General features: G+C 44.5%; 1 protein-coding gene across 1 annotated transcript in view; it reads left to right on the forward strand.

The window, feature by feature from the left end:
* Positions 1-798: 798 nt before the first annotated feature.
* PLA2R1 (phospholipase A2 receptor 1) overlaps positions 799-21919 on the forward strand; it is a 120164-nt gene continuing 99043 nt past the window's right edge. The window contains exons 1-3 of the mRNA XM_030852660.3: positions 799-1086; positions 15224-15607; positions 18627-18800. Coding sequence (XP_030708520.1) covers positions 972-1086; positions 15224-15607; positions 18627-18800 — 673 coding nt within the window. The 5' untranslated portion in view covers positions 799-971. The remainder of the gene's footprint in view (positions 1087-15223; positions 15608-18626; positions 18801-21919) is intronic.

A 21919-nucleotide genomic window follows, 5' to 3' on the forward strand; every position in this document is an offset into this window, starting at 1 on the left:
ATAAGCAATGTTTTGTTTAATGACTATTTAGGAAAGATCTTACATTAGCCTGCTCTCATAAATATTGAATGTTTCTAGTGTTCCGCCAGTTATTTGAACGACTACCCTTAGAAAGACTACATTCTAGTCAGGGCTTCCTAGTTTAGGGAGGAACTTTTGCCAAGTTAAGGAGTAACCTCTTCTTAGAGCAAATCACTTTGCCTTTCTGGACCGGTTTTCTAGGTATAAAGTGGGACAACGCGGTAACAGCTGTAACACAGGATAACCCAGCTATTTTGCTGGGTTAGGAGGATCCAAGGAGATGGAAGGGGGAGGTAGTTTTTAAATGGGAAAGGAGCTCAACAATGGAAGAAGCTTCAGCGTACTCTGGAGTGAGGAGGGTGGAGACCCCGGCGCACCCCCAGGGATCTCTGGGCTCCACATTCCAGGGGAGAGGAGGTCCAGAGCGCTCCCAGCGCGCCTGGGTCCACGGAGCAGCTCGGTTTCCTCTAAGCTGCCTGCTGCCAAACCCGCAGCGTTTACCATAATCCGGGTGGCTTGCAAACCCAGATGTCAGACTTCCCGTCCCAGAGATTCTCAACTCGCTCACCGCCAACTCCTATTTGGCCTCCGCAAGAAGGAGAGAGAAGGCTGGAAGCAGGAGGCGCGTGCACGGGGCAGCCTCACCCCTCCTCTCTCCCCACCCCAAAGGCAGGAATTTCTGGGATGGGCAGATGGTCCACCCCCTCTTGCTCCCTCCCGCTCCAAGCCGGAGTGGGTAGGGCGGGGAAAATCTCCTGGACTTTTCCGCCTTCCAGCCCATAACCCCGAGTGTCCGCACACTGTGGCGACAGGGGTGACGGTGACGGAGTGGATCTCCGGGACGCAGGGGTGGCGAGGCCTGGGGGAGGGGTGGAGCGCGGAGGAGGCTGCGGTCCCGCCTCGCCCACCGCAGGGCCGGGCGCAGTGTCCGGCGAGCCCAGTGGTTAGCGATGGCGCTGCTGTCGCTGCTGCCACCGCTGCTGCCGCTGCTGCTGGCGGTGCCGGCGGGCTCCGCCGAGGGCGCGGCGGTGGCACTCACCCCCGAGCGGCTTCTCGAGTGGCAGGGTGAGTGTCCCCCGGCCCAGAGGGACCAGATGGGCACGTCGGGGGCGGGGGTGGGCAAGAGGAGGAAGGGGCGAAGCTGGGGCGGGCGAGGGTGGCCAGGATTATACGGTGGCCCGCGTCTCTGCCGTCCGGAGAAAGCCCTGCGGATGGGCTAGTCCTGCACCGGGACAGGCCCTGCACCCCCTCCCCCGCCCCGCTTCCTCCAGGCTTCGGTCGGGGGCGCGGCGTGGGGCGGGGCCTCGGCTCGCAGGCGGTTTGACTCGGCTGCGGCCCGGCACAAGCTGCACGTAGGAGGGTAGGAGATGTTTCGAATGTAAACTTTCCTAGAGCGGTGTATTTGGGAGGACCATCTCTGGGATACATGACGGCAAAAAGATGTCCCATTTTGTCCCCTCCCAAAGCAAGCGCTCTGGGTGTACGCTGCCACCTGCGGAGTGGCCCCAGCCTGGCTTCTCCTCTCTGCCCCTTCGGGAAAGAAAACAATCTTCTCTGTTAACGCTTCTCAGACCAGATAGGGAAGAGGAGCCCCTGTGGCCCCAATGAACTTGTGAGCTGGAGCAAGTTACCCTCTTTGCTCTTCAGTTTCTCCCCTTTGAAAAATGGGGCCTGTGACAGACATAGGACCACTGAGGGTAAAATGGGATCCTTTGCAAGGCGCGCGGCAGGCCGGCGAGTGGAGAGTTCCTGCGGAGTTACCATGGCCATATACACGTGTACACGGGATCAATGGATCAAACATTTATCGAGCACCTACTGTACATAAAATTCATAAAGGGCTATGGACAGAGACAGAAAGAGAGATCACCGTTTTCGTAAATAACTGTATGGGCTGCCTCTGAGGCAAAGGAGCCAGCGTGCAAAAGTGCAAGCCCATGTGTGAAGGGAGGAAAGAGGTTGGGAGAAGCTAAATAAACCAGGAGAAGCCTCCAGGCAGCCTCCATACTCTCAGCCTTTGGGGATGAGCTTGGACAGAAGGAGTAAAACGTGTCACCAATGTCTGTGTTTATTTTTTTCCCCTCTCAACATATTATGTGTACATTTTGGAGGTAATCTTCTCTGGACTGTATTCTCTAGCATTCCTAGGAGGCTTTACCGGGGACAGGTTGAGCAATTCTTATTCTAAAGTGGCCGAAGGTCAGAGGCCTCTTACCTCCTTTGTCATTTCAATAAAAATGCTCCTGCAGAGGCGCCTGTGACCCCCTGTGACTGTCTTCACAAACAGTCGCTGTGCCACGCTTGTTTCTTTACATTTTAAAATGTGGGTCTTGCCTGGGCACTAAATGTCTATCTAGAAGAGGGCAGCAGCCGGGAGGACAGAAGCTGGAACCTAGCCACACAGAGAGAATGCGCTGGTGTTCCTCTGAGCCAGGATTAGCACGGATGGGCTAATCGCTTCTATATGTAGCAGATCCAAATCCCGGCTGAGGTAGTTGCTAATCAGTGCCTTCTTTTTAATAGTCAAGGACACTATGACGTTAGAATCATCCACTACCTCCTGTCCACTCCAGGTGACAGTTTGCAAATCTGAAGGCATTTGACATAGTTGGCATAGAGATTCTTCAGATGTGAAAATGCTGCTCCTAATTTCTGAAGAGCACAGAGACTGTGTGACATTGACTGCTCCAGTCCTCACACAGGCTCCCCTCCTTGACTCCAAGCACTCACATCAGTGGAATTTCAAGTATAATCTAGATGGGTTTAAAATCAGGTTTTTCCTGTTTGTCCAAAGATGGAAAAACAAAATCTTAGCGTTAGAAGGGACCTGAGACATTGTCTAGTCCAGCCATCCATTTTTCAGATGTAGAAGCTGAAATACAGCAGTGTTTTTTAGCTGTGTTTGGGCTCCTACGTTTGCCCCTGTGTTCACTGGACTACATTAACTTACTCTTAGCCATGATTGGCATCCCCAGAGCAACCAGGAGAAAATATGCACCTATGTCAGTTTCACATCCACTAATAAGGGATAGGTAGTAATACAAGGCAGATTATACATATAGTGTTTATCTTCTGAAAATTTCTTTGATATGTGTTACTGATTGATCTCTTATTTATTATATGCATCCCAGCCTTGAGAGGCAGATGATGGATAGTATTGTGCTGACTTTTCAGTCATTTACCAATAAATTTGTATTAAAAAATCAGTAGATACAGTGTCATATAGTAGTTAAGTTCATGGGCCCTGGAACCAGATTGTCTGGGCTCAAATCCTGGCTCTACCATTTATCAGCTGTGTGACCTTGGGCAAGTTACTTAAGCTCTCTGTGCCTCAGTTTCCTCATATGTAAAAAGGGAACTAATAATAGTACTTACCCAAGGATTGTCCTTTTGTTTCATATCACCACGGTGCCCTCTTCCTCTGGCCAGTCCAGACCATTTTGACGTGTTGACAACCCTGTAACAATTACTTCCCTGTGCACAGCACTGTACATGGCATGTCTGCAGCCTCTCTCCTACCTCGAGTTGCTATAGCAAGGGACCTCATTGTGGTTCTGAAATCTGAGCCCTTCATTCTAGCAAGTGCTAAAACTTGATAATTTCATTCAAGTACCCCAGATACTGGGAGGGTAGAGGGGAGATCAAGGAAGGGGACAGGGCATCCTGTGGAAAAGTGGGCATAGTCTCTGTGGAGGTTGCTAAAGGAAATGAACTGGGGGCAAGTAAAAGAGTTTTGAAGCGACGTTGAGGGCTGAAAATTATAAATGTGAAATGGCCCCAACCAACATAGTAAGAGAGCTTCCCCTACAGCACTCAGCTTCCCAGCAGCAGGGGTGGAGGGAGCCCATGGCTGTGTCAGTCCTCAGAGACGGTCAAGGTAGGCTCTTTTGAATGGCCAATGACCAAGGGAAGTGAGGGTGAAAGTAAGGAGATGAGAGAGACGGCAGAACAGGAAGGGTAGTGATTATACAATGGAAATAATGAATTTTGGAGGCGGGTCCATTCTCAGTAGTGACCAGGTCCAAGGTATTGCTGCAGAAGTGGTCACTAAAACGAGAACAAGTGAAAGAAGGTCCTCGGAGCAGAGGGGGTCAAGGAACCGAGTGTCCAGAGCAGTACAGACATATACGTCTGCAACAAAAGTTTCATTAAAAAACACCCTTACCTGATACGATGTGCTGCTACTTTTCTACTCTGTTCTACTCTATTTTGCTTTGTAATGTTCCACTCTATTTTGACTTCATGATGCATTAATGGGCCACAGCCTGCACTGAAGAAAACACCAGGCCAGAGTGTTGGGAGTGAAAGGCCTTGGGGTGGGGAGGCCAATGGAGTGTTCGCTGGAGTCACGTAGTGAATGTGAGGAAGAGGTTCAGGGCGGTGCGCTCGGTATGGAGCAATGAAGAGAGGGTGCCACGAAGGAGAGGTTTCTGAAAGAGGGTGGTGAGAGCCACCCCCTGGAGGCAGCAGTGGGAAGGAGTCGTGACCCTGAGATTTTCCCCTTAGCTCCCATTTCTAATGCAAAGGTCAAAATGCCCCTCACCACAGCCAGCTGGGTGCTGTTAGTGCACACCCTTCCTTCACAGGTGAAGACAGGTTGAGTAACTTGCACCTACAGGAGCTTGTAGAGTAGGGATGTGAGCCGGATCCACAAGCACTAATGCAGAGGGCCCCTGTGTAGCCTTGCGACCTGATAAAATAGCTCATTCTTATCCCTCTGTTTGCTGGGAGCATGTGACTTGATCTTGTGACAGGAGGAACAGGAGGCCAGCCTCTTGCTCTCTTCAACTCCTCCTTTTCCAAACCTGTGCTTCCACATGTAGGAGTAAATATTTTCACAAAGCCGAAATGTGCAAAGCCATTGATTTTTTTCTAGGCAATTTATATATCCCTGGGCAATGAGCCATTCTCCTAATCTGGGGATTTGGAATTTAAGTAAAAGCATGATCAGCTCCTGGTATAGCTGCCCTGCCTGGCCGTCAATCACTCCAACCCTCAGACTCTGTTTCTTCCATCTCCGTTCATCATCTTTCAGAAACTCTTCCACTTTATACTTTTCTCATCCCATTTTCTCTGACTGGCTTCTTTCCTCATGAGCCTTTGAGAGTCAGCATAGACTTCCAATTTTTCTGGTCCTTTTTACTCTTCCTCATTAGCTCCTAACCTCTTTTCCTATTATTGGTTGTCACAGTAACTGATACTACACCATGTGGGTTCCACGCCAATTACCAGAAAGGTTGAGCCATACAGAGTTTCGTTGTCCCCTCAGCTTCCCTTCCTTGAGCTAAGAGTTTGCTTATTTATATCAGGGTTTCTGAAGAAACAATTCTTTGTTCTGCCTCTTCTGAACTCATCCCTATGTGATGAATCTTCATATAATCTATCAAAGTAACGTATTTGAGACATTTATAGACCCTTGTCTCCATCTTCTTTTAGAAATTATCCTTGAAAGCCTTTTAGGAGATGTTCCAAAACAAAGCTAGGAACATAAATTATATTTTTTAATTGATCAGAGTGAAAAGAAATATTACAGTTCATAAAAGAAACAAACCCAAGAACACCTTATAAACACTACAGTGAGTCACTTAGGGTAGAATATTTTATAAAGTCATTCAAGAAAAATGGAGGAATTTTATGAGAATTCCTCTAAACTGGGTTCTGTGATACAGAGCTGAACAAAACAGAAAAGAGTTTTCTGCTTTCATGAGGGGCCACATGACTTTCTAATTGACTATACTTTCTAGACTACAACAGTTCCAAAGAAATATGCTAATGAAAAAATTTCATTATTTCTGGCTTTTTGCATCACGCTCTTGAGAAATTTCCTTTTCGGTTATGAAAATATAAACAGGAAATTCAAAGTAATTATTTAACTATAAACATTGGTCTTATTTTGCTGCTATTTTTCACTACCCATGTCCAAAGTTAAGATCTGTTTTTCTCTTACTAACATTTATAAAGGGGTCGTAGTGACTGAGGTAGTCCTTATCAAGATCCTATGAGGACAGCACTATCATTAATTAAGCCCATTGTGCAGATGGAGAAACTAAGGCAGATACTCTCAACCTCAGGCAGTTCTGCCCTAAAAGAAGTGCTCTGTGGTTTGCCAAGGTCTTTTTTCCACAGTGTTAGCCTTGGCCAGTTAACAGGGCAGTCTTTATGGGCGTGTGACCAGAACTGTCTCGTAGGGCCCCATGCTCAGCAGGGCCTTGCCCTTGGGTTTGAATGCTCTGTGGTTTGGGATCTTGGAATTCTTAGTAATTTTTTCTTTTTTTTTTTTTTGGTACACGGGCCTCTCACTGTTGTGGCCTCTCCCGTTGCGGAGCACAGGCTCCAGACACGCAGGCTCAGCGGCCATGGCTCACAGGCCTAGCCGCTCCACGGCATGTGGGATCCTCCCGGACCGGGGCACGAACCCGTGTCCCCTGCATCGGCAGGCGGACTCTCAACCACTGTGCCACCAGGGAAGCCCCTTAGTAATTTTTATTTCTGAATTTGTTCTTTGGGTATGAAATCCTGTGGGACAATGGAGCACAGACCAAGAGATTAAAGCCTCCAGTAAATCTCAGTTCCTCCTCACGTCACCTCCCCATTTTCCTTGGGTGGGTTTTCAGCCTCCCCGTCCATACTCCTGTGCTCCGTCCACCATGGCAACCAGGTTGCCTTGGGGCTGGGAAGCTGGAGGCCCAGGGCCTGGGAGTGGATGGCCAGTGGTATCTGGGGGCAGGACAAGGCTGCTGTCCCCACCGGGTTGGCAGCACCATTGCATGTTCCGTGGGGACTGAGTGGGGACCTATCACCTGTCTCCAGTCCAGGTACTGAGTGTGTTCTCAGAGCTTTCTGCCACGGAGGTTACAACCCCTCATAGGCCCACGGGAAGTGAAGATTGACTGGACTTCCCTGTCCCCTCCAGGGCCCTACATTTTCATTTTACTCTGGGCTCTGTGAATTACGTAGCTGAATAAGAAGCATGGGCCTGTTATGAGTTGAATTGTGTCCCCCTCAAAATTAAGATGTTGAATTTATAACCCCCCAAATACCTCAGAATGAGGCCTCATTTGGAGACAGGGTCTTTTCAGATGTAATCAAATTACAATGAGGTGATTAGTGTGGGCCCTAATTTAATATGACTGATGTCCACCTAAGAAGGGAAAATTTGGACACAGATATACGCATAGAGAGTAGATGATATGAAGAGACACAAGGAGAAGACAGCCGTCTACAAGCCAAGGAAAGGGGCCTGGAACAGATCCTTCCCTCACAGGCCTCCAAGGAGCCAACCCAGCCGACACCTTGAATTTTGACTTGTAACCTCCAGATCTGTGAGATAACACATTTCTGTTTAAGCCACTCAGTTTGTGGTACTTTGTGATGGCAGCCTTAGCAAACAAGTACAAGGACTAACAATATATCTACCATTAAGAGTTGGATTTGGTTGTGTTTTCTTTTTCTTTCTTTCTTTTTTTTAAATATTTATTTATTTATTTGGCTGTACCGGGTCTTAGTTGCGGCATGCTGGATCTTCATTGCCATGTGCAGGAGTTTCAGTTGCGGCACACAGGCTCTAGTACGCGGCATACGGGATCTAGTTCCCTGACCAGGGATAGAACCTGGGCGCCCTGCATTGGGAGTGCAGAGTCTTAACCACTGGATCACCAGGGAAGTCTCTTGGTTGTGTTTTCACTTCTGTCTCCCACTTAAGTAAATACATATTTCTCTTAAGTGAGTATATTCTCAAAGCAGATAAGATGGATAGCTCAGTGTAAACGCTTCTGCTTTCAATAACGTCACGTCATTTCCAGGGTTGTTTGGTTGTTGGCTGAGTTGTTTTCTGCTTTTGTTTTGGTGACCCAGTCTTTGAATCATATCCCCCAGGGCTTCCACACGAAGGCATGTTGAGGGAAGTTTAACAATGTTCTGTCTTATTGTTTCTTGCCATAACATGGTCTTCTGTAGCAAGACTCCCTGGTGACTGAGATGGTATATTTTCAGCACAGTCTATAAGATGTTAACAGAGCTGCTGTAAATAATGAGTTTTACACCAGCAATGTCTGAATGTCTGTTAGATACTTTCCAGTTAAATAAAGATAAAAATGATGGAGGAATAGACTAAAAGCTAAAAGGAAGAAAAATGTTTTCAACTCAGTTTAAAAATTCACTGGTAAGATACAGAGACACAGCGAAGAACTTTGAAAGAGAGAAGATTTTCTGCAGAGGTCAGAAGATCTACTGCTAAATGTGATGGACGAAAGGGGAGGTGGGGAGGGAATGAGAGTGGCAGAGTGGCGAGAACAGTCTGGAAGGGTTAATCTACTTCACACAGGGGTTGGTGACAGGCAATTTGAATCCTGACAAAACTAGAGCCCGGTGGAGCAGATTAAGCCAGGTTTAATTTTTCCTGCATGTGAGAAAGTATTGTATGCCTCGTGGAACTTGGAGTGACGATTTTGGGAGATTAGAAAGAAAAGAGAAGATAACATGTAAAAAGATTTAGCAAGAGGGGTCCCACGGGCCTGTGGAGGTGGTGATTATCCAGGTTCAGAAGCTGTAGGAGAATAAAGAAGGCTCAAAGTCAAGGAAAATGCTAGGGCAGGGAAAGAGAAGAAGTTCTGAGACAGGACAAGGGCATATTTTAAAACATACTTAACTTTTTAGTTGATTATAGAAATCAATTGATAGGAAGCCACGGGCTTTGTTAAGTACTGTCAGATTGTCAAGAGATAAACACCAAATCTCAGCTGATCTGGGATAAAAATGCAAGTATTCATGCAGAGATGGCCAAGGAGGAGAGAACACACTTTTCACTTTGTTCTGTCCTTTCAAGTACAATGCACATGCTGCATACTGCAAACGTCAGAAATTCCTTGCTTATTGGTTTGGAAAGTCATATTAAGAATCCAGCTTCTCTGCATCGTTCAGCCATGAACGGGACTTGATTCAGCCCCACACAGCATCCCTTCCTGCTACAGAGTAATCTAAGTAAGGAAAACAATCAAATCTGAATCGGAGTCACTGGACAGGACAAGCCTGAATTTGTGTAGCTGGAAAATGTCGATACATCTCAAGAGAAAAGCTGCTCAACTTTAGATTGGTTTCAGGGCAGAGATGCCCTCCCCATACTTCCTGGACCCTTTCCATGCCGAAACTGAGATACTGTCAGAAGAGCAAGGAACTGGACAGATTCAAGAGATGCTCCGGGGAAGGAAATGCGTGAGCCCAGCACCAGCTGTGTGGGTAGATGGAGTAGAAGAGGTTTAAACCCAGGACAATGGAGTAGGAGATTGAAATTGGAGTGCAGTTGGCAAGCTGTGGGCTTCCTATTAGGAAGCATGTCTTAAACATTGCACTTGACGCGAGCCATGCATTTGAGCGTTTCCTTCCAGTTCCCATAACATGGAAGGGCCCAGAGGCCGGTTTATACGTCGGTTGGATTAGGTGCCACCGTCATGGTGTTATTTATTAAACACCAGAAAACCCTTTGATTGCCTAAAATCCACCATAAAAAGAGGATTTCTTTAGGAATTGTTTCATTGTTTGTTTCAAGTGTTGTTGTTTTTTTAATCAAAAGAACATACATCTCACCAAGGCTTAACATTTCAAATCATATCTTATTTACGTAACACTTCATACCTCAGCCAGTTCTAAGAGGAGCTGTTTAAAGTATAAGGGGACACTAAAAGGTGGGTGGAAGTGATCAGAAGGGGTGCTGAGCATGAAATGGAAGGGCCTCAAGAGGAACTTCCTGCAGGGACCCCCAGTTGGCACTCTTCCGACTCTAATCGCAGCCCTAGGCTTTAGACTCCAACCTCATGGTATCTTAGGGATTGGCCGGCATCTGACAGTGTATCAGATTCCTGAAGCCAGAAAACAAGTCATTGCAACTACCTTTTCCAGAATCCTCCCATTCTATCGAATACCAAATCCTGTCATTTCTTCCCTCTTTGAATTCTCTCTCTAGTGACTAGAGTCTAACAATTCCCTTCCTTTCTCATCACCACCAGTTGAACTGACACCTCTGTCTGTCTTGCCGGATCAAAGCAATAGCCTTCAGACTGTTCGCCATTCTGCACGTGGGCTGTCTCAACCCAGCTAAGTGAGAACTCCTCCAGGGCAGGAACTTGGACATTTGTCTCATACCTCTACTCTCCTAAAACCATGCTGGGGACACAAAAATGCTCAATAAATGTTTTTATCGAATGATTTACCACCCTGATTCATCTTCCACACCACAGCCTCAGTCATGCCTTCTCTTGTTCCAAAAATTCCCTTTATCTGAATAATATACAAATTTTTGAATAAAATTTAAGCTTTTCATAAAATGGCCCCAAACCACCTCTTTCCAACTCTATATTCTACAACCACCAAACACTTTTAGAGAGTGAGGTACTCGTCACCCTAGAGCTAATTATTTTCATCACCTCTGAGCTTTCATGACTTTTGCTCTGTCCACAGTGCCCCCTGGCCCAACCCTTCACCTCTCTGCCTATACCTCCTGCACTACCTGAACTCTCCCTCTGTAATGAGGACAGGTACCCATGCTGGTCTAGTTCACCCATGTACCTCCATGTGCAACAAATATTAGGTCCCTATCAAATGTTTGTTGAATGAAAGTGTGTGTGTGTGTTCTTGTGAGAGAGTGACTGATTGATTGATTTCTCTGATCTTCTAGGCCAAAGTGACCCCTTCTAACTCCTGCCTTCCACCTTATTGTGCTTATACCTCTTACGTCAATATGTATTTTGGCATTAAGTTATAGCTCTTCCTGTACACTTCATGATGTACTCCCAGGGAGAACATCAGTTCCTTGAGGGCAAACACTATGGCACATATATCCTTCTATCTGCAGGGCTCCTAACACACCACCATAATAGGCGTTCAATTAATGTTTGTTTGAAATTTCAAGTCTCCCACTTCAAATTATTTGGCAACAATCTACAGCAGCTCATTTTCTGCTTTCTAGGTTATAAATGAATGGCTGTAAATAGAGTTAGACCTATATGGTTTTCACTAAGTATATCAATATAAAACTTCTAAGAAAAAAATGGATTTGGAAAAAGAAATGTGTAAGGATGATTCAGTTAAATGAGCTTTACAGTCCCATCCAGCGCTGAAGTTCATGGTTCTGGGTGTATGGGTAGGTAGTCTCCTGTGCCATGTCCATGTTCCTTCCAGTGCTCTTCTGCTGTCTCCTCCCTGGAAAATGGGCCAGTACGTGCACACACACACACACACACACACACACACACACTCCACCTAGAAAGGTCTGATGACACTGAGGCGCCGTGTCCACCTCACACATGACATCACTTGAAGATCCAGTCAAGTGTTTTAAATTCTAGTCTATTTTCTTTTTCTTATCTTTCATCCCTTGTTTTTAAGGGCTTATTTTAAGTGCAGTTACAACGTTTACTTTGGAACTGATGGAACTCCCTCCTTTTCATTAACTAGGAGACTTCCCATGATTCCAGAATGAATAGATATAGTTTTAAAGAACAGATATTTAGATAAATGATTCCTCTATCTCTGGTACCCTACACAGTGCCTTCCACATAGTCAGCAACCAGTGAATGCTTGTTCAATGAATGAATAAATAAATAAATGAATAAAGAAATTCTCCTTCCATTCCTTAGAAATACATGTGATCTTGTGAGGCCAAAGGGTGGATCTAAAATCATCTTGTCTTGAAAGGAACTCAGAAGTAGAAAGTAGCGCCCCTATCTTCTATGGATTTTATTTTATTTTTTAAGGATGAAAATTAGTTTATAAGTTACTTCTAGTAAATCAATCCTTTTTCTCCTCCTAAACTTACAATTATTAAGGGAAGTATAATAGCATTTTACTGCAAAGAGATTTAGTAATTCTGGCAGTACTTCATTAATCACTTAATCAGTGTTCAAGCAGAACTGATGTCCTTGACATATATAATCAATCTTGATTCCTCCCACATTTGATCTTCATCCTTTTTGAAATTTGTCTACAGACACTAAGGATGGGTGGCTTATTTTCATCTTATGTTTTTGTTAGAGATGACTCATATGCACATATAATGATTATCTGAATATTGATACCTATATTGGGTTTCCTCATAGTCTATTTGAAAACAGTTGTTTTCTCTTCAGTGAATTTATGGAGATTAATGGTGCTAGGACCAGATTCTATTATAGCTTAATGGGAAAATGGGATTGGGCCGTTTTTTAGCTTAGTGTGACATATTATTCTTTTGGTGATGGCATGTTTATTGTTATTGGTAAGCCAGAGCTACTTGTTTATGATACATTCTGAGGAACTTTTCCAAAGACACATCCTAAAGGCAGCTGGGCTTAGAAATATGATAGCACCCTAAAACTGAGCAGCAGGGAATTAAGTTTGTCTAATATCTTCTGCTTTGGAAAGGTGTTTTTATGACCAGTGGTAGAACTACAAAAGCTCTGATTCTACCACTCCTTTTCTCTTAACACTTAATAATTTGGACATTTTAAAACATTATTTATTCATCTCAAATTTTAGTGATTTATAATTTCCATGTCCATTTACTTACAGACCACTCATTTACCCATCCATACACTGCTGGTTAACAACAAGCATTTCTGTCTTTCTTGTAAGAGAGCTGCAGCATAGACTTTACAGGTTGACAGTGTGGAAGATGAATAGATGAAGACTCAATTCATAATCTCACAGGTATTTGAACAAATGAGACAAAAATTTTGTCACCTGGTTATTTGAGGAATATTTTTCCTCCATGAAAGGTGATAGCATGGTATTTCTGGATTGTTTAAAACGAAAAAGTCTACACCTACTATGTGCTGCAGAATCTAAAGTAAAAATGAGCTTTTGTGCTCATGTTACAAGTCTTTGGGGGTATGCTCAAATTAGTACTCTACAGGTGTTCAACCAGACCTACGGCTGGATCTGCAGACTAAGAATCAGGAAGCCAGAAAGATGGTAATGACAATAATAACAGCAACTCACATTTACTGAGTTCTTCCCGTGCCATGGTAGTGCATGTTGTGCTTTGCAAGGGTTATTTAATGGAATACGCTTAACATCCCTATGAGGTGAGTATCATACATATTCCTAGTTCAAAGAGGAAAGGCAAGGCTCACAGAGATCGAGAAATTTGCCCAAAGTTACAAGTCTGGTCTGTGGTGGATCTGCCTGATTCCAGAGCTCTCAACCCACCAGCCAGGTAGTCTACCCACCTATCTTAGGTGTAGGAACTGAGGCGCAGAGGGCTATGGTACAGCCAGTGAGTTGCAGAGCTGGATATATTTGAACATATATATTAGATAGAAGCTAAAGTACAGAACAATTATAGTAAAATAATTATCCTTTAGTGAAAAATTAATGGGACTCTGGGCTAGCTAGAAAGTTATTAGTAGATTACAACAGAAATTAAGGTTAACATTCTACCCAGGCATGAAAAGGTGAATAGGAGAGCTGGAGAGAAGGTTAATAATTATCAGAGTCCACACTGCATTGGCGAGAGGTAGATTTGATCTTGAATGACTATACTAATAACTACACAGACATGGGCTTCATTAGGAAAACAAATTTCCTGATCTAAATGAAATCTCCCTAAAACAGTTCATTCTCTGCCCCCTGCCCCCACTCCTTTCTCTTTTGTTCTGATGTATGGTGATCAAAGCAATTTTCTGACAACTATTTCAACTCCTCAAATATAGGGTTATAAATAAGGTTATCAATTATTACATGAAGTATAGCTTCCATTAATACATTGACAATCTTTTTTCAACAGTGTCTTAAGCGATTTTGGTTATTGTAAATCAGTTCTTCTTGGCCTGAGCAACTTTAGAAGAACAAAAAGAACTTTTACCAAAATGAAACATTCCAGTGCATGAGGACGCTCATTCTGCAGTGTTCCCAACCTCTAGAAGGCTCTGCCTGTGTCCACTATGCCCCTGCCACCGCACACGCCTGGCCCCAGATCACAGCCGTTTTAAGGGAACCTGATAATGTCCCTTTAGATTTTTGAAGAATGGACAGGAAGTAAGATGTGAGAGCAGAGCCTAGTGAATAGCAGAACAAAAGAGCTCTTGGACCTGACCAGACAGTCTGCGCTGAGTAACCCAGCAACCATGAGCCTAAGTAAGCAGCAGCTGCTGGCGTGTTTAATCAACATCAAACATTTACTGAACTTCCACGATGTGCTCAGGACACTCTGAACTTGGATAAAAGAAGTCAGACATGATTTCCACCTTCAAAAACCCTGTGGGAGGACATGTTCATAACTGTTGTGTAATAGATGCCTTCCAGGCCAGCGACTTGAGGTAAAGTCAGGTAGTGGGCAGGTAGATACCACTAAGTCCTGGCTGGGCCTTGCCAGCTTTTCCAAAGGAAACTCACCCAAATCTCTTCTTCTGGCTCCCAAAGCTTAGAGGCTCAGGGGTATATCACAAAATGCCTCCTTCCTCCACATTCCCACGTGGCCTGTGTGGTCTCAATCCTGTCACAGTGCTCTTGCAACCTCTCGTGTACCTAGGTGAGGGGCCTCACCTAGTGTCCTGGACATCTGTCTGCTGTTGCCCAACAAGGATGGTCCCAGGAAGAGTCCATCCCCATAGCGTATGTCCCCATCCTTCCACACCTGATGGACCCAGCACAGAAAACAAATGTGGAGAAGCATTTTTTCTCACCAGCATTGCGTCTTATATCAAGACGCAAAGCAGCCCTTGACTTCTATCCTTTAGGTTTTCTACTGAAATTTGATGGTGGAAATTTTCATTTCAGTGGCTCTTGATTCAGCTGCCGTATTCCTAACATTCAGGCACGTGTCTGAAGAAAACCAAAGTGTCACCATGCCTCTGGGCACCCAATGTCTCTCCCTTGCAGCGCTGAGTATTATCACCAGTCCCCGCTCTCTCTTCGGTTGTGGCGAGCTCCTTTTCTATCAGTACCATTCCGGAGTGAATTCACAAGCATCCCTTGTTACTGGAGGGCCAATGCTGTCTTAGACCAGAGGTTTTCCATTAGCTCTAATAAGTCCATGTATGCTTCCCAAGAACCTCCTTTGTTTTGGGCAAATCAAGCCCCTGTGGTGGACCCCACACATCAACTTCAGATCTGTTTGCGACAGCCGTCAGTGTGACATATCACAGCTCAGACATGCACACTGGGATCCTCCCGACACTGATTAATTATATATGAAGATTCTATACCATATCTTCTATTTTGCTGTTTTCAGATAAAGGGATCTTCATTATCCAAAGTGAGAACCTCGAGAAATGCATTCAAGCCGGCAAATCTACACTCACCCTGGAGAGTTGCAAACCACCCAACAAGTACATGCTGTGGAAGTGGGTTTCAAACCACCGCCTCTTTAACATCGGAGGCAGCGGCTGCCTGGGCCTGAATGTGTCTAATCCAGAGCAGCCACTGAGCATATACGAGTGTGATTCCACCCACATTTCCTTGAAGTGGCGCTGTAACAGGAAGATGATCACCGGCCCGCTCCAGTACATGGTCCAGGTGAAGCACGACAACACGCTTGTGGCCTCCTGGAAATATCTTCATAAGTGGGTTTCCTATATGTCAGGCGGTGGAGGCATTTGTGAATATCTGCACAAAGGTAAAAAAGAATTTCAACCAAAGTACGCATGAAATGATATGTTTAGCAAGTTTGCCCATAAGTAAAGATTTGTAAAATATATGAAAGAGGTGCACAGTACCTAGAACCTCCACGCACTTCTGTTAAATACAATTTAGTTGCTTACTCGCTTATTGTAAAAGGATCACTGGAGGGGGCTTCCCTGGTGGCGCAGTGGTTGGGAGTCCACCTGCCGATGCGGGGGACACGGATTCGTGCCCCGGTCCGGGAAGATCCCACATGCCGCGGAGCGGCTGGGCTCGTGAGCCATGGCCGCTGAGCCTGCGCGTCCGGAGCCTGTGCTCCGCAACGGGAGAGGCCACAACATTGAGAGGCCCGCGTACCGCCAAAAAAAAAAAGGATCACTGGAGTCTTGGAATGGGCTTGCTAAATTCTGCTAAAGAAACAGAACTGCGAATTTAAAGGTATTAGTGGAGAAAACACTTCAATAACTTTGGGAATCAATGGAAAGGAGAAAGAACAGGAGGACGAGGGAGAAAGAAAATAAAAATAGAAGGAAAAGATTTTTTGAAGTTAGACTTTCAGGATGAAAATAAGAGCCTCTCCCGTCAATATTTCTTTTATTGTAGAAACTTTGTCCCATGTGTGGAGTGTGTCTGCAGGGCACCTCAGTGCCTCCTAAGGCCTGGCTGGCATCCGTGTGGTGGTCATGTTACAAGGCATTTATTTATTTAATTTATTTTTTAAAAGATTTTTGACGTGGACCGTTTTTAAAGTCTTTATTGAATTTGTCACAATATTGCTTCTGTCTCATGTTTTGGTTTTTTGGCCCCGAGGCCTGTGGGATCTTAGCTCCCTGACCAGGGATCAAACCCACACCCCCTGCATTGGAAGGCAAAGTCTTAACCACTGGACCACCAGGGAAGTCCCGTGTTACAACGCATTTAAAGGCAGACTATTGTCAGGGGTTATTTGGTGTGTGCCGGGGAGTAGGAAAGCACGGTTTTGGTGGCGGGTAGGGGGAGGTGTTTTCATTTTCCATAGTTCTGTGATATGTGGTATTTTTAAACAGAGAAAGAAAGCAGCTTAGTTCTGAAATTCTGAAACCTCAAACCTGTTTGTCAGGTTTTGTTTTGTAGCTCTCTTCATTCATTCATCCACCCATTCACCGTCCATCACGCATCCATTGAACACTGACTGTTTCTGTGCCGGGCATCTGATTTACAAAGACCAACAAGACAGGTGTTGTCCCTGCTCTCGTGGTGCTCTGTAGAATTATGGCTTACTAAGAGCTTCTATTTCTAAGAATTCTAGAAAACAGAGCAAGGAGCTACCAAGATCTAAAGCAAGACTTTCTCCCGTACCTGCGAGAAATGAGTAAAGAGAGACAGCCAAGGGCAAGCCATTTTCAGGACTCACTACAATAAAGCAAGTGCTGCATACCAGCACACTGAATAATCTACAGTTCTAAGGAAGAACTTGGCATGTTGTTCCAGGTTAACATTTTAGCCATATGCCCACGCTCACGATGCATGCAGAGGAAGACTGAGTAGAAGGCAGAGGAAGGAAACAAGAGGATGTGTCCTGGTATACCAGTAGTTCCTAACAGCCTCAGCCTCTAGGGCTGGTGGTGTGAAGTGAGCTCAGGCAACACCCGCCCCCCACCAGCTGTGGGAGAGGGTGGGAATCTCCACAGCCAACCCTTTCGCTCCAGGACCTACTGATTTAATTGAGGGTGGCCCTGATCTCCCTCACTATAGAAAGCCCCAGCTGAGTCATGAAAAGTTGTTGTTTTCTGCTTAAGGCCAAGGATGACTGATCATTGAAATACTCTGAGGGAGCAGCCAGCCGGCCACTCAGCAGGGCCATCTTTCTCCTAGACCACTGCAGGGGCCTCCAGCCGGGCATCCACTTTGTCTTCTCTCTGTGTACATTCTGTTTGCCACTGTGCACCCCGTGAGTCTTTAAAAATCGGATCATGTGACTTTCCCATTCAAAACCCACTGATGACTTCCCACCGCCTCCGGGGTAAAGGTCAAAGCCCATGATGTGGCAGAACCGGCCCTCTGTGAGCTGACACTCCAGTGCCTTCCTGGTTCTGCCTCACACGGGGCCTCCCTGCGCTTCCCCGTCCGCCCCTCACAGTTCTTGTCGCAGGTCCCTCGTGCTCCTCGGTGCTTGCTGCTCCTTGTGCCCCAAGAACTCTCTTCCAAAGACTTAAACCTCTTCCCCCAGTTCTTATTCAGAGAGGCCTGCCCTGACCACCTTATCAAAAATAGTGCCTCTACCCCTTCACACACACACACACACACACACACACACACACACAGTCATTCTGTTCTTACAGTATTTTGTTTTTCTTCATGGTACTTACCGCTACCTGAAATTACATGTTTACTTGTATATTTGCTTTCTCTTTTTTTCTCCCCACTAGAACAGAAGCTCCATATGAAAGCCAACTTTTACTCATTTGTTCACTATTACATCACATACCCAGTGCTGGACACATTAAATGCTCAACAGATGTCTGTTGAATGAATAAATTAATAAATGCCTATGAACCTCGAGATTCAGATGCTGATGGCTGATGTATTTGGGGACTGGAAGATATTTTAAAGTGAAATCTCCAACTACATACAATAGCTTGAAATAACCAATAATGGAAAAGAATCTGAAGCTGCATACCTGAAACTAGCACAATACTATAAATCAACTATAGTTAAATAAAAATAATAATAAATAAATTTTTTCTTCTCATCCATTCACAAATATGTATGCTACTGTAGCAGTGCACCATAGTGAATAAACAAGGAGATAAACATACAAACAAACCATTTATCAGCATTTCCCCTGAACACAGCACTCAGCCTTGCACTTTTCCATATACTATACACTGAAGTCCTGAGGGTTCACTGTGGTAAAGCGAGGGCCTTGCCGAGTGTAGATTTTCAGTCAATAAAAAATGCATTCACTTTATGACAGTTTCCAAAGATAAAGCTGACATACTACTTATTTGACTTTGTCCTTTTCTTTCTCCTAGATTTGTATACAATCAAAGGGAACGCCCACGGGACACCGTGTATGTTTCCCTTCCAGTATAACCGGCAGTGGCATCATGAATGTACCCGGGAAGGGCGGGAAGACAACTTGCTGTGGTGTGCCACGACCAGCCGATACGAAAGAGATGAGAAGTGGGGATTTTGCCCAGATCCCAGTAAGAATAAAATCTAGTCTTCTCCGTATGTCATGAAGGAATCAAGGATGATTAGAAAGTTATTGTATCTAAAGGAAAGCACTGAGATTGATCTACTAAAATCTGAATAAGCTCTTTGATTCCATTTATCCAGGCTTTGATTTTGTGTTTGTTTTTGCCTTGAAAAGACAATTCTGATGTATATTCCTTTTTTTCCCTAAGTTTGAAAGATGTTAATTAGCCATTCCTCATTAAGTTCAGTACATAAGGATGCTTTAACCGGAATCATATTATAATACTCTGTGATCTCATTAATCCCAGCTTCCAGGAAGGATACTTCAAAACAAACCTGAATGTGTATAAAGCTCAGTTATCCTTCCAATCCACTCCCTCTTATGAGCTGCCTTAACTTCTCCATGTCCTGACTGCTTGCTTTGCCCATTGTCACGTCCAGGCATCAGCTGGCCCTTGATGATCTTTTTAAAATCACAGTCGCCCTTGTTATTACTCGACAATGAGTTCTTGTCTTGATTCCCTTTCCTTGTTACTCGATTTCTAGCTATAACCTCAAAATCTTTTTCTCTACTTAACCCAATTTTCAAGGTCCAATGACAGCTGCAATGTTCTAATTTTTTTTTTGTCAGTTAGTACTTTATTATTTTATTGTATTTTCATTTAGCTTAAAGGTTGCCAGTGGTTCTTAAGTATTGGGGGTTATTTATATATACCTTCTACTTTCTGTATTCAATTTCCTTCACCTTGGTTTCTGCAAGGCAGAGAATATAGCTTTTGCAATCTCTTCATCTTCCATGCCTACCTTCCCTCTGCATAGTTAACAAAATGCCACAAAGAAATGGAAACAAAAAGAAACTGAAGAGATTAACTCCAAAGAATCTGATTTATAAATTGCCTGTTGAATTGTTTTCTAATCTAAGAGCCAGTACAGCTTAGTGAATTAGAAAGAGTGTAGGTTTTGAAATCGGAAAGACGAAGGTTGGAGTCCTGTTTCTTCCCAACAATGAGATCCTGAGTCTCAGCTTCCTCATTATAAAATGGAGATAATAACAGTACCTATTCGGGTTATTGAGAGGATACAATTAGATGATGCATCTAAGCCACTTATCATAGTACCTGGTACTCACCAGGATTACCATCATCATCATCATATCATCATCAGGCCTAATTTATCCTTTCAGCATGTGCTTCTGAATCAATGATCCTACGTCTTTATTATCTGTCAACAGCACTAAGCTAAGCATAGCGTTAGGACTTAGGACCCTCTCTTCCAAGAACTTGGCCTCTAGATGGAATACAGGACAGACAGATTTGCTCCATGCCTGGAAATGCAGACTATATTTGACATGATGCTCTAGAATCACCTGGGGGATAGTTTAAAACATATATCCTTGCCCAGTCCCGGAGATGCAGTGAGCGTTTGCATTTTTGACAAGTGGCCCAGGTGATCCTGTGGCAGATAATTCTTCATCAGATAATTCATAATATGCAGGTAGTTCTACGCAACATACATCTATATACATGGGTGATATCAAGACATTTAGCAACCAATCTAGTATGAGCTCTTGGCCAGTCCAAGTGGAGACCTTAATGTGGAGGTTAGGAGTCCCAGAGGCCCACTGCTGGTATTAACCCCGTATCTGCTGTAATGTGAGGGGATGCTGAGGCAGCAAGGGGCACTTGAGGAGCTCAGGACAGCAGCTCTTCACCAACCAGCATGAAAGTATTTCATCATTTATTGACTGTCAGATCATCAGCCTTCTCTATCTGAATCTGAATGTCTGTATGGAGGTGTATGTGCATGTAATCCCTACACTGCTCGGATTCTTGAGTCAGATGTCACATTATTTACATCATCTTCTCTTTCCATTTCTATCTCCAGTAGATGGCATTATTAAAAGTAAAGAAACCAATACTAATAAGATTAACATGTATTTCACATGGCCCTAATACTGTTTTAAACTACACTATTCTCCTTGAGATTCTTTGAAGGGCACTGTCACCATGCTCTGTCACTTTAGCCAGTTATGGTTTCCCAGGTGGAAGCCTGGGTTTAGTTGTGCCCAGGGCTTTTCAGTGCCTAGACTATCTATTTGTTCAGCTTCCTACAGTTCAGAAGCGTCCTCCACTTGACAGCTTGCCAGATTCCAAATCTCCTAACCTCTACCACAACCACCAGAGAGCATGTTTATTTGCGCAGTGCTAAATTACATGTCCAGTCTTCTTCCTTTCTTGTTACTTTTGGTTCCTGGTGGCCAACTTAAGTCAAAATGATGTGCCGGAGACTGGAATCTGAGCAAGCAGATAGTTCTTTCCATGGGGTCAACGAGTGGACAGAACAGAGAGGAGTGAGTAGATTAAAGCAAAGATTCACACTTCTGTATCTCATCTTCCTTACACAGAAATTTTTTAGTATCTCAATGTAGAATAATGCCCTTTTTAAAAAACGATTGTAAGTGATCACAATGTAAATTTAGTGCCAATAAACACATACAAAAACACACTAGCAGGGAGGGATATGATAAAACATCTGTCACTATAGATCTTCAGGAACAAGGATGATATAGAAGAATCTTTCTGGGTTTGTTTAGAGGCAATTCTGTGTCATACTATGTCCGTCTTGGTTGTGTGTCTTACACAGCTGGAGAGTTAGGCTTAGTTAGTTTGAGATATTTTTAGGGTACCAACCTCTGGGATGATCTGATTGCCCTGGAACCTTATTCACCTGATACAATTTTTATCAGTAACTTGAATGATGTAACAGAGCAGATAGGTACCAATATTGATGTATGACCGCCAACCTCGGCTTTGTCAGCAGTATTATTACGTGTCTCTTGTCATGCTGCTCTCTCACTCCCAGCAAGGGTCATACAAACCTCTCTACTCTCCCCTGACTTCTAACCCTGCCCTACATTCTCCTCCCCAACTCTTAAGAGATGACCTCAATCCCTACCTCTCAAAGAGAACAGGATCCATCAGAAGGGAAGTTTTGACAACTTCCTGCTCCCAAGCCTTTAAGCCTACCTGGGTTTGCACCCATCTCCTTTTTCTCCTTCCTGTGCAATAGTGTTCCTCCTCCTACCTAGGGTAAATCTCGCCATCTGGACTCTGGAGTCTCCCGTCCA

This window comes from Globicephala melas, chromosome 7 (assembly GCF_963455315.2).
Source record: "Globicephala melas chromosome 7, mGloMel1.2, whole genome shotgun sequence".
Taxonomy (NCBI): Eukaryota; Metazoa; Chordata; class Mammalia; order Artiodactyla; family Delphinidae; genus Globicephala; species Globicephala melas.